Here is a 13,731-nt window from a genome sequence, read left to right as displayed (position 1 = left end):
AGGATATGATATACAAAGTTGACTATGTTAAAAGTTCAGTATTGTCTTTTAAAATGAAACTAACAATTGGTATTTGATGATGCATTTTACCTCACTCATGCATAGTCAAAAAGCAAATCCCACAAGAGATTTAACATCGTTTTTCAGGTCTTGCTTTCACACAAATATCCTGCTTACCTAATAACAAGTGAACTTTGCTCCTCAATCTGACATTTTCCAAATATTTGTAAAGTAATTCCAGTAGGTTGTGAGTGTTGAGAAAGGAAGCAGGATGGGAATGTAGCTTGGGGTAGAACTACTGCACAGCGTACATGAAGTCCCAGTTTCATCTCCAGTACCACAAAAGAAAGAAGAGAGCATAATGGCACATTTTTCCTTTTCTGATTTCATTTCATCATGTCTGCAGACTGATCTCCTTAACATCCTGACACTTAAGCTGCTTCTCTTTCTGCTCTCCTTTCTGTTCTCCAACATCTATTAAGGGACAAGAGGATTTCTTTCGATCCTGCAATTGTTTTCTTACCCATTCTCCACCTTCAGTGTGCTTTTGTTTGTGGTTTCTTTCTTGCTTGTGAAAAACAAAATAGCCTCAGGTCCCTTCCTCCATCTTCCTATTGCTTAAAGGGCGGTAATATCAAGAATCTGTATTAGAATCCAAGCACAAAGGTGAAGTTGGCGTATTTTTGTAAATGCACATGACTGGCTGTTACTAAGGCTTGAAAATATTAATAAAGTTTTCCTGGAATACCTAGACTTCTTATAAAAGTTATCTTTCAATTTACTATGGTATTATCATTAGAAATCAGTCCTTTAAATGTAGAAGACTTTTTTCATATTTTAGTGGGACTGAGAAGTAAATTATATTTATTAAACTCAACAGGGCATGATATTTTATCTTTAGAAGGATTTATTTTTATTAAGGATTACTTTTGACTCTGCAGTGAAAGTACAGTTAGCAAAGTAAATGACAAAGGTCAGACACTGACGGGATATTTTTCATAAGACTTATTTTCTAAGCTCTTGAGTTTTATGGATAAAAAGTCAGTATTTGGCAATTTCAGTTTAGAAAGGTTCTTAGCACAAAATAATGCTTATTCAAAATTAGAGTTAAATGAATCAAAGTAGTTAGTGACATGTTTTTAAACATGTCATTGACCAGAGCTGGTATGGGCTCTTTTTTTGGACGTATCCATGTATAACAATAGTGATATAAAGACGCAGTCATACAAGCATCTATCACAGTGTGAACGTCTCTCAAGGATTGTTGGTGACCAGAGAGATAAATCTGAAGAGGCAAAAGCAATCCTAAAACTAAAGCAAATTAAACATCTCAAGAATTTTATTTTTGTAAACCCTTGAATTTTTATTCTACTTGTATATACATAACCAGTACTCTAGCATGAGTCATGTGTGCATAAGATGGATGTGCAGTACTGACAGAGCAGGATAGCATGATCATCCACCCACCACAGGAGACCGCCTACCTCTGCTTGAGTGGCTCTCCCTTTGCTCTACTTTGAAAGCAACACAACCAGGAAAAAAAATTGTCACTTCATAGCGGCCGACGCAAAGTACTCTGATGTTTTCTTATTAATAATGACTGGAACTTGCTAACTTCTTCCAAATTCCTAGATGCCTTTTGATTATTGTCAAATGTTTAGTGAAATTTCAGCTTAAAAAAACAAAAAAACTGCTTGAGCAAACATTTATGTACTTCAACAGAATATAGGTTTTTATGCAGAAGTCTTAATCAGTTCATGAAACAGTGTCTGTTTACAGGTAGTGATTCAGAAATCTAATATAAAATAAAAATGCAATAAAAATTATGCAAATTCAGGTTTCTCTGAGCATCTCTATGCATTAATGGATGACTGTAGGACTGTCCTTTGAGGTGGTTTTCATCTGCTGTGAGGTTACTTTTAACTTCTTGAGATACTAAAGAGCATTCTAAAGTAATTTGTCATCTTCAAGCCACCTCCTTTCTGTTGTTCCTTATCTCCTGGCACTGGATTAATAGGTGGGAAAGTCAATTTTCACTTCCTCCATGTCTTTATTACCTCCCTTATATAAGTGAGTGCAGGTATTAAATTCTCAGTAGATTCATTCAACCAACAAACACTTTTTGAATCTAACCATGTGTCATGACTTAACAGGGAGAAATAACAGATTATAACTTATCGTCATTGGTTAAAAATATGTATTCAAACTTATTTATTGCTTATGCAAATTGACAGGTTCACCATGGGCTGAGGGAGTCAAGGTATGTAAAAGCCATACACATAATTCAGATATTTTTGTATTCTTGAAACACAGGACTCATTACCCTTCATCTGCCTTACTTTCTGTTTTTAATATATATATATATATATATATATATATATGTATATATATATATATATATATATATGTATATATATATATATATATGTGGTTTGTACTTAGAAGCACTTTTTAGCTTCTTTTATCTCTAAAATGCCTGATCAAATGTCTAGTTTTCTGACTTGTGCAGTTTTCTCAGACACCCTCAGTTTTATAATTGTTCCCCTGTTGTATATATCTATATATCAGTTACAGCCTTTAGCAGGTTATAGTCTTATCCTAGCTGATATATAAAAAGACATTAAAAATTCCTATCTTGTAATTATATATTTGGTGGAGGGGAAGTGAGTAAAGATTTTTGTATTTACCACTTTGCGAAAACTCTTTCTTCAGGGAAAATGGCAAGTTTTTTAAACTTCTATCACTTTTGGAATCTTATCCTCCAGCAAAGTGTACCTGCTTGTTAAATTGACTTCTTGGAAATTAGAGAAAATTAAAATATATTTATATTCATACATATTTATGTGTTTGTATCCTCATCCATCCTGCTTGCATTCATCCTTTTTTGTTGGCAGTCACCCACAGTGACTGTGCATTTTATTATAATTTCTCAAGAATATTTAGATGGAGAGCTTTTAAAATAGTGTTATCCCCAAATGGCTACTTCCCCCTGAATCATAAATATGGATGTTTCTCAGTGGCAAATTAAAGTAATAAAATAATCTCTAAGGAAACCCATCATCACAAAGCCTTGCTACATATACGCTAAATATTTTGGAAATATACTCTGCATGTGGTCAGAAGAATAGTGATCTCCATATTTAAGTATGTCATTGTTATTTAGTAGATAGGGAAATGACAATGATAGTGATTTCTGGTAAGTAAGACTCAGTGGCTCATTTAAAACATGCCGTCCAGATGCAAATGATGAATTGTATGTATAGAAATAGCAATTTTAGGAACCAATGAAATATTTAAGGTGTTGATTGTTTTGTGAAAAAAATCTGAATTAATATTTAAAGAGCTGTACACCATGTGCCTACTTCAGCATTCTGTATGTCTTCTTACTCTAATCTTTGTGAGCATGTCATTACTTCATGATAATATTTCATAAATATTTATATATGTTCAAAAAAGGTTTTTTAATCTCAGCCTTTAAATAAAACACTGAGCACTTAAAATATCAGAATATGACAGATGGGAAAACAGAAACCATTGTTCTAGCAGCATTCTGAAGGTGGTGATGGTGATACTGGCTTGTGTTACCACTATTATCATTCCGCTACCATCCTGCTGGTGTCAGGAATAATGGCAATGAATCCCCTGTTATTTGTATAGACCTTTTCAGCTGACAAGCTTTTTTTTTTACCTATTTTTTATTCTCATAGCAAGCATATAATTATGGAAAATCTTTATATGAGCACTTTGGTTTTAATAAACTTCCTTAGAAAAGAAATCAGTGGTAGCTGCGTGTGGTGGCATGTGACTAGAGTCCTAGTAGCCACAAAGCTGAGGCAGGAGGATCACAAATTATAGGCCATTTAGGCAGCTTGAGAAAACCCTATCAAAAATAACAAAACCCAGTGGTATAGTTCCAGGGTCTGAGGCTTTCGGTTTAATCACCTGTTAGGCACACACGTGCACGCATACATACAAATCAGTAGCAAGGTGTATGAGAAAATGTTCACCACCGTGTGTATATGTGATGATAGAAATCAAGGTATAAATGGTAAGCGTTATCAGCGTGGCTTAATAAATACAGTCACTTCACATATCACACGGCTTTAAGAGATAACTACAAGGATATAAAAAGAATTACTGCATTCTTCCATTTGGTTAAAAAAATAACATTTTTACTATTATGCAATTACAGAAACATTCCTCCAAGTTTGGGGGAAAAAACTAAAGCTTATGTTGTCACATGAGGTGACATGGCATTGCACAATTTGAACAGGCTTCAGTTCTTTTAGATTTTTGGTGACAATAGTAGTATTCATTATCCCGTATATGTGTGTAATTATTGAAAACAAAATACTTGTCAAATGAATGTACTACATAAAACAATCCCTTAATAAAAAGAAGACATTTTATTTCCCCCACACACCCGCAAAATGTAGGGCAGAAGAGAGGTGGGGGTTGTTAATAGTTCTTTGAAGTTAATCTAGATTTTATCTTTCCTACCTTACCTACCCTCTGTGTACCTGGATCACCAGGGTTGATTTTAAAGGCAATTGTTGCTCAGGTTATTCTCTAAGAGATAAATTTTCAGCTGGTCTCAGTTTGGGCCCAGATATTGGCTTTAGTTGATTGTTTTGTTTTGTACTTCATTTCCCCAGGTAATTCTATTGTGTAGTCTGGGTTAGGAACCACTAATAATAATGATAATAGTAAATAGGTATCAATTAAAATGTTATGCCTTTAAATATTAAATTTTCTGAATTTTTACCTTCAGTACAGAGTTTTAAGAATAAGGGTGCTATTTTGGAGGAAGACTGGTCTAATTAAGGGCAGTGTCTCTCGATACTATCAGAGTAACAGATTATTAATCATTATGTTTTTCACTATTAAAAATAATGAGAGTGTGTTGATGAGAGAGACACACTATTATACACTGTATAAAGGAATTTAAATTGAATATATTCATTGAGAACAGTTTGACAATATATATGTAAAGCTTTGTGACTCTGGAATTCCATGTTCAAGGATGTATCCTTAGGTAATGATTGTACAGCCCAGTGTGATGGCTTACACCTTTAATAGCAGCACTTCGGAGGCAGAGACTCTGAGTCCCAGACCAGTGTGTCCTACATAAAGAATTCCAGGTCAGCCAGGGCTACATAGTGACACCCTGTCTTTAAAAACAAAAAAGTAAGCTGGTTGGTGGTGGAGCACAGCTTTAATCCCAGAGCTAGGGAGGCAGAGGCAGACAGATCTCTGAGTTTGAGGCCAGCCTGGTCTACAAGTTGCAAGACAGCCAGGATTACAGAGAAACCCTGTCTTTAAAAAACCAAGTGTGATAGCCCCTGCCTTTAATCCCAGCACTCAGGAGGCAGAGGCAAGATCTCTGTGAGTTCGAGGACAGCCTGGTCTACAAAGCAAGTCGAGGAGACCCAGGTCTGTGTTACACAGAGAAACTTTGTCTCAATTGAAAAGACACATTAATAAGAATATTTATTGATGTGCCACTGATAATTGTTTTCAAAGTGTTCCAAAATAATTGAAAACAAAAACATTTATGATTATAGGTTGATTAAGTTATATATTACTAAACTACTATTCAAGATATATATATTTAAAGGGAAAGGTATTCACAGTAAATTGATAACTGAAAAGTTACAAAATTATAGCACGATTCTGTTTAGTTTCAAAAATACATGTGTGTGGGAGAGAGAGACAGGGATAGAGAGACAGAGAAAGAGAGAGAGAGAGAATATTTGAATATATATATGCCTACTGATGTGGAAAATCAGAAAGCTATACAATAAAATATTTTATATTAACATGGGTATATTTTATTATCTCCTTTATGTTTTCATGTACATTCTGGTTTTACAAGAATTTGTTCTCTTCATTAAAAGTAATTGCTAATCTTATAAATAAGACTAAACATCTTTTTTTAAATGAAAAGACATAATTGGAGGGGGAGTGTTGGTTTTTTTTTTTTTAATATACAAACTGAGAGAATAAACTGTAAGTAACATCCTTGCTGTCTTCACTTTATGGAACTATGAAAAAAAAAAAAAAAAAAAAAACCTCTCTGCTAGTCAGCAAACTTTTTCCGTGCACTTATTTTCAGAGTTAAGTTCTATTAACAGATATCAAATCATCTGTGATTCAGTTAATCCTCTTACAGGGAAGTTAGTAGAACAAACTGAAATGTATCTTAGGAAACTGTGGGTGGCAATGCTTACTGCCTGTAACTAATAACTGTGTTTCTGTTTTCTCATTTTAGGTGGTTCAAGCCTACCGTCCTCCATAGCTATAGCTGGCAGCAACCACCCTGCCATCACAAAGACAACATCTGTTCTCCAAGATGGTGTCATAGTCACCACCGCAGCTGGAAACCCACTGCAGACTCAGCTGCCCATTGGGAGTGATTTTCCTTTTGTTGGCCAGGAGCATGCCCTTCATTTTCCATCCAACAGCACTTCAAACAACCATCTTCCACACCCCTTGAACCCCAGCCTCCTCAGTTCTCTACCTATCTCTTTGCCAGTGAATCAACAGCATCTCCTAAACCAGAATCTATTAAATATCCTCCAGCCTTCAGCAGGAGAAGGCAAGTCTGAGATCAACCTCCACCCTTTAGGTTTTCTGAACCCGAATGTAAACGCTGCTTTAGCTTTTCTCTCCGGTGACATGGATGGGCAGGTATTACAGCCTGTTCACTTTCAGCTTTTAGCAGCCCTGCTTCAGAACCAAGCCCAAGCAGCTGCCATGCTTCCCCTGCCATCTTTCAATCTGACCATCTCAGATCTTTTACAACAGCAAAATATCCCTTTTCCCTTATTAACGCAGATGACAGCCCCACCAGACCGTTTGCCAGGCAATCAGCCAGACAACAACCGAGCTGATAGCCTTTTAGCCAGCCCCCTGGGAAACCCTTTACCGAGCTTTCCAGGCAGTGACACTACTTTTAACCCCCTGCTCCTCCCAGCTGTCACTGGGGCCTCAGGATTAATGGCCTTGAATCCCCAGCTGTTGGGAGGTGTCCTGAACTCGGCATCGGCCAACACCGCTAATCATCCAGAGGTTTCCATAGCAACCTCCTCCCAGGCAACCACTACCACAACCACTACATCATCAGCAGTGGCAGCACTGACTGTCTCAACACTTGGTGGGACAGCAGTGGTGTCAATGGCAGAAACATTGCTGAATATATCTAATAATGCTGGGAATCCACCTGGTCCAGCTAAACTCAACAGTAACTCTGTGGTGCCACAGCTACTTAACCCTCTACTGGGGACAGGTCTGCTTGGTAAGTTCCATTTTTTCACAAAATTTTTTTTAAGAAACGTTTTTCTAATTCTCTTTTCTCCTTTTTAAAACTCCATTTTGTCACACTATTTTTAAAAATGTTTTTATTATGTCACAGCTTATTTGAGGAATTAAATATAACAACACCCACACAAAACTATAGCTATACAAACATGAAATGGCTTTTTCCTTTTCTCAGATTCTAGCATTACTAAATACCACTGTAGTCTACTTTCTCTTACCTTCTGATTCTGATGCCACCTAAACCTAGCCTACCTGCCATTCTCTTCAGCCACATACAGTCTGCATCCTCTAAAGAACCTTTATCTCCATTTTAGTTGGTGTGGCATCACAGGGTTGGTATGAGCAGCTGCACTAGGATGGGACTGTCTGAGGAGTGCTTACAGGTGAACCCTCAGAAGCAAAACCAAAAATACTCCAAGCTACGTTCTCCCCTAAGACCAAGGAAAATGTCACTCTAAATAATACTCGATTTCCTCAGAATTATTATTTTTATAATTATATATTTGTGCCATAAAAAACAAAGTTCTTTGCATAGATGAGCTTATCGAAAAAGTTGAAAATAATGTCAAGTATTTATGATGATGAGTACAGGTAACAACGGGGGGAAATACAGGAACCATCCATGAAACCCAGAAATAGAAACAAGTGTTCATGATGGTGTCAAGAGCATCCTGATATGCTACAAAACTCATTATTCAGATTATTATATTTTATGGAAAGTTTTATAATGTGGTGCAGTTAGTTTTGTCTAAACCTAAAATAGTTATAGTCAAATCACCCAAAATCATAATAGACATATATGACTCAAATTACAAACTGTTCTCAAAAGAATTTTAACAATTTAAAACAGTTCTACATTTTAAATCTAATTAATGCTATCTGCTGATATCATTGATTTTAAAATCTTTATAACAACTATAGTAGTGAGTTTTTTGTATTATTGGGTTTCTTTACAGCTTTAATATTAGATGACTAACATTATACTGCAAAACCAAATACATATTCTGAAACAAAGCCTCTAATTTTATTTGGTGGTATTTATTGATGATTATGACTTAAGACTGAAATTTTATAAATGAGACTATATCATACCCACTCTTTGTCTCCATCTAGTCAACTACTTATTGCTAAGTAATTACTAAGGGAAAATTTCAGCCTTTAAGTATAGGTATTCTAATAAAAATAGACATAGGAATCATTTAACTCTGAAGCTTAACATTAGTAACTAAAAAATCTTTATGTGACATAAAATAAAAGGCTAACCATGCAGATAAAACTAAATGCCAGAGGCATTCTTCGTTTACAACTAAGTGAGGCTGATAAAAATGACCAAGTTTCCCATGAAGCTCAGCTTTCGGTTTTTGTTTCAGGAATTCTCAGGTGCAAAGACAACAGTAAGTTCTCTGAAGAAGCACGCTGACTCATGCTTTATGTTTTTCAAAACTGTAGGTGATATATCATCAATAAACAATTCTTTGAATAACCATCAACTGACTCATCTACAGTCACTGCTAAACAGCAATCAGATGTTTCCTCCGAGTCAGCAGCAGCAGCACCTTCTCCAGGGACACCAGAATCTCCAGGCCTTCCAAGGACAACCCACTGTCCCTTGCCCAGCTAACAGTAACCCCATGGCTTGTCTGTTTCAGAACTTTCAGGTACTTTCCTGCCACACGTGATTTTAGCCGAAAACAATGTATGGTTTTATTGAAAAAGAGAGAAGGAATGAGACAGGTTCCCTCTAGAATCTATTGACAGTTATTTCTTAATACTGAGTATTGTTAAACATTGCAGTCTTTTCTGTAAATTTAATTTAATTTTGTATGAAGCAGAAGTCTTTTGGGAATTGTGAGTAAAAACTGATAGTGTTGCCCTCTCACACCCTTTTGTGCCTAATGCCCATATTGCTCTCATGATTAATATCCACTTCCTTTAGTGTTAGCTCCCACCCCCCTCTCCCCCTGCCTTAGGCCACATGCTCCACTACTTTTATAAAAGATGCCTAATATATTAAAGATTATATAGAAAGAGTACTATTATATGAATATCAGGAGAAAATATACTATATTTTTAAAGATATAAGACTTTTAAAATAAACAAATAAAAGGCTCGGGCTCACTATATAGTCCACGCTAGCTAGTCTTGAATTTTTACCTCTTCCTCAGACTCCCTCGTGCTGCACCACCACAGACTATAAATAATAAAACAGAGAAAGCTCTTTAAGCAAGATATAAAACCAGTAGGCAAAAGAAAAATATGTAACCAGTACAAAAATTTTAACTTCTGTATCAAAAGTATTCTAAAGTTAGAGAAATACCAAATGTCAGGAAATAAATGCATAATACATGCCACATATTGACACTTTTCACATTAAAATACCTCCTATAAAACAAGAAGAAAAAAAGATAATTGACTTGAAAAATAAGGAATAAATATAAACAGACAACTCACAGAAAATGAAATATCTATTTTTGATAAACATGAAAAGAATAACCAGTGTGTTCATTACTATGTATATCAGATTGATGTCATACACTGCTAGTATAGATATGAAGAAATCATCATTCTTATATTATTGTTGGTCCATATGAATGCTGGTTAAATTTGTTAGCTTGTTTTTTTTTTGTTTGTTTTGTTTTTTTGTTGTTTTTTTTTCCTTTTCTTTGTGATGGAGTTCAAACCTAAGGCCTTGTACAAGCTGGGGAAATGTTATACCGCTGAACTGTACATCTAGCCTGGCTCATTGTTTTTGAAGGATAATTTAGTAGCTTATTGAGTTTTTAAGCATATTTGTATATATGTGTATACACATGTATAAAAATATATGGTCACTAGCCCAGAAGTTTAATTCTTCAGAGAAATCTTCAAATGTAAACAGAAGAGCATGAAACAAAACTCATTACATGAGTCAGAGATTAAGAACCACTTAGGTATTCAACAACCAGAAAATAATTGTGTTCCATAAAATCAATCTATATAAAAGCTTAAAAGATGATGTAGACTTATTTGACCAAGTATGCCAAGACCTACAAGATTACAAAAATTTTAATACTGTAGTATTCTCAGAAGAATGGTATACTACATTTCTACATACATTAAAAGGGCAGGAAGGAAGGACGGGAGAAGAAAAACTAGGTATTTCTACATGCTTTAATATTTTAAATATTTGCCAGGATGTTCTACAGTACTGGATTATTCTGGGAAAGTAAGGTGGAGTAGGATAGAAACGTTGGTCTAGTGAAAAAAAAATTATAATGAACACATCTTTTACCAATAATTAACTATTTACATATATCTAGAAAATTAATTCATAATGGAAAATGTGCATACCTGTGTCACCAAGAAAACAAGCTAAAGCTAAGGATCAAGGAATATCAGAGTGACAAATCTTACCATGAGCTTCATTTTCTTTGGTAAGAGGGGCCATCTGCCAAGAATAGGGGGTAAAGACTTGTCTCACAAGCCTGGCAACCAGAATTCAATCCCCAGATCACATAAAGGTGAGAAGAAAGAAATAGCCACCCCCCCCCTCCCGAATTATTCTTTGACCTCGACACCATGGCATGTAAACAATCATTAGTTAATGAATAAATAAAATTTAACATGTCATATCAAAGTAGGCATTGTTAGGAAAGGAATTTATTTTCATTTTGTCATATATTTCACTTAGTTAAATATAATCATTAGTTATCAGTCAATTCAAATTCTGGCTTCTTTGCTTTGGTCATCTACAACTTGAATCTCAAGTTTCAAACACCTGTAAGACCACTGAGCAAACTGTGTCATCACCTGGAAAAACCTTGTATCCAACTACCTCAAGTTTAATTTTTCTAGAAAATGTTTAGTAATGATAAGTGTAAAAGGGGGTCTGTTGAATTATTTCAACTAAAGAAATTACCCAGATATAAAAATGCAATCAATGTGTAAGATTTTTCTATGCAGAATGGTTTTTCTCTCACTTTTATTCTTGTTCTTTGTACTTCCTTGTTTGTGTTTTGTTTAATCTTAAAATTATGATCTTCTTTAATGTCTTTAAATTGTTCTCTCTCTCTCTCTCTCTCTCTCTCTCTCTCTCTCTCTCTCTCTCTGTCTCTGTTTCCTACTTATTTAAGGTGAGAATGCAAGGAGATGCAGCTCTTCTAAATAAAAGAATAAGCACGCAGCCGGGGCTCACAGTGCTTCCTGAGAACCCAAACACTGCACTTCCACATTTCCAAGATACACCTTGTGAGCTGCAGCCAAGGAGTGACCCATCTCTTGGTCAGCCAGTGAAGGATGGCCTCATGATTGGTGGCCAAGGTGATGCCTCTGTAGATGCCATTTACAAGGCAGTTGTGGACGCAGCCAGCAAAGGAATGCAGGTTGTCATCACCACTGCCGTCAACAGTACCACTCAGATCAGCCCGATTCCAGCTCTGAGTGCCATGAGTGCCTTCACTGCCTCTATTGGTGACCCACTGAATCTGTCCAGTGCCGTGAGTGCTGTCATTCATGGGCGGAACATGGGAGGAGCAGATCATGACGGCAGGCTGAGGAATGCAAGAGGGGCACGGATACCCAAGAATATAGACCATGGAAAACACTCCAGTGAAGGGGATGGGTTTGAGTATTTCAAGTCAGCAAGTTGCCACACATCCAGAAAACAGTGGGATGGGGAGCAAAGTCCCAGAGGGGAGCGCAACAGGTGGAAATATGAGGAATTCTTAGATCATCCAGGCCATATCCACAGTAGTCCTTGTCATGAAAGGCCCAACAATGTTTCTACACTGCCATTTCTAGCTGGGGAACAGCACCCAATACTGTTACCACCAAGAAACTGTCAAGGGGATAAAATTCTGGAGGAAAATTTCAGGTATAATAACTACAAAAGAACTATGATGAGTTTTAAGGAGAGACTGGAGAGCACTGTGGAGAGATGTACACACATTAATGGAAACAGACCTCGTCAGAGTCGGGGCTTTGGAGAGCTGCTAGGCACCGCCAAACAAGACCTAGTCCTCGAGGGGCAGTCTCCCGGTTCTTCAAATAGTCTGGAAAGTTCTCTGGTCAAAGACTACATCCATTACAATGGAGACTTTAACGCCAAAAGCATTAATGGGTGTGTGCCTAGTCCCTCAGACGCTAAAAGCATTAGTAGTGAAGATGACCTAAGGAATCCAGACTCCCCCTCTTCACATGAGCTGATACACTATAGACCAAGGACGTTCAACGTTGGCGACTTGGTCTGGGGCCAAATCAAAGGACTGACTTCCTGGCCTGGAAAATTCATAAGAGAAGATGATGTCCACAATTCATGCCAACAAAGCCCCGAGGAAGGGAAGGTATACCAATCTTTATCCATTGTCAAATACTAACCTCTGTTCAAATATCAATTATTCTTTTCTTGTTATCATCACTTTGGATTCTTTGGATTTGATTTTAAGATTCTTCATGACTCATTGAGGTCTCACAAGCTTCTGGAGCATAAAATGAAGAGGGGATGGTTATAGTCACCAAAGTGTCATATTGACAAGGGGTGAGTTATGAAAAACTTATAGACCCACTAGGCTCAGGGTGCTTCTAATCCTACACCAGATTTCTAGAGTTATGAACCCCACCTTCCTTCTCTGTATTTATGTACTTCTTTATTCCATAAATATAGTAAGACAAGTGTCAATGACTGGGTAAAATATGGAAGAGGAAGGGGTACTCCAGGTAGCAAGGTGTGCCAACAGACAGCTCTCCTCCACTAGCTTACATGAGATACCCGGAGGTAGGGCACTGTTAAGATCTGGGGGAAGCTACATCCATCACAGAAAGCAATCAGTAACATCTGAATTCTTTTTGGAGGAATTTCTGGGCCCTTATATGGAAATGTTTACATCAATAGTCTGTGTCTACTTAACATGGTCTGATCATATAAATTAAATGAAAAATGTCTCCCTGTGCTACCATCTGAGTTAGAAGAAATCAGTAGGGTTTTTTTTTTTTGGGGGGGGGTGTTTTGTTTTGTTTTTGTTTGTTTGTTTTTTTACATTTGGTAAAATTGGCTGCAAGGAACATACAGAATGATTAAGATAAATAGAAACATTTTTTTACTGGACCAGAAGGGGAAAATCGTGCCCAATTCCCTCATATAAAGAAACAGCATTTCTCATCTTCTTAGCTAATAAGAATCACTCTTAAAGGTATGCATCATTCTCTTAAAGAGAGTATTGTGCAAAGCTATTTCAGCTCTGTTCAGACTTAAGCTGGCACTTACATTAATGGCAGGAAACCAAGAGCACTTTTTGCCAGCACAATGAAAGGACTGTCTTTCGTCAAGGGGCCAGGAAGTCCTCAAACCCTTGCTTATAATGCTTAATATATACTTGTCAGGATAGACTTTGGACCTCAGTTTCTACTTTTGATAAGAAAATGAATTCCATACTG

At 36.5% G+C, this 13,731-nt stretch overlaps 1 protein-coding gene across 2 annotated transcripts in view; it reads left to right on the top strand.

Moving 5' to 3' along the window:
* Mbd5 (methyl-CpG binding domain protein 5) overlaps nucleotides 1-13,731 on the top strand; it is a 144,237-nt gene that overhangs the window by 98,234 nt on the left and 32,272 nt on the right. The window contains exons 7-9 of one of the 2 annotated variants that reach the window (XM_055600366.1): nucleotides 6,272-6,598; nucleotides 8,770-8,978; nucleotides 11,433-12,641. In XM_055600366.1, the coding sequence (XP_055456341.1) occupies nucleotides 6,272-6,598; nucleotides 8,770-8,978; nucleotides 11,433-12,641 (1,745 nt within the window). Of the gene's footprint in view, nucleotides 1-6,271; nucleotides 7,298-8,769; nucleotides 8,979-11,432; nucleotides 12,642-13,731 lie in introns of both variants that reach the window. The other variant, XM_055600365.1, reaches the window with a different exon arrangement.

The sequence above is a fragment of the Psammomys obesus genome, unplaced genomic scaffold (assembly GCF_907164565.1).
Source record: "Psammomys obesus unplaced genomic scaffold, mPsaObe1.curated_primary_1811, whole genome shotgun sequence".
In the NCBI taxonomy this organism is placed as follows: Eukaryota; Metazoa; Chordata; class Mammalia; order Rodentia; family Muridae; genus Psammomys; species Psammomys obesus.
The sequence above is the reverse complement of the archived record's forward strand: the minus strand, read 5'-3'. Positions and strand labels throughout refer to the sequence as shown.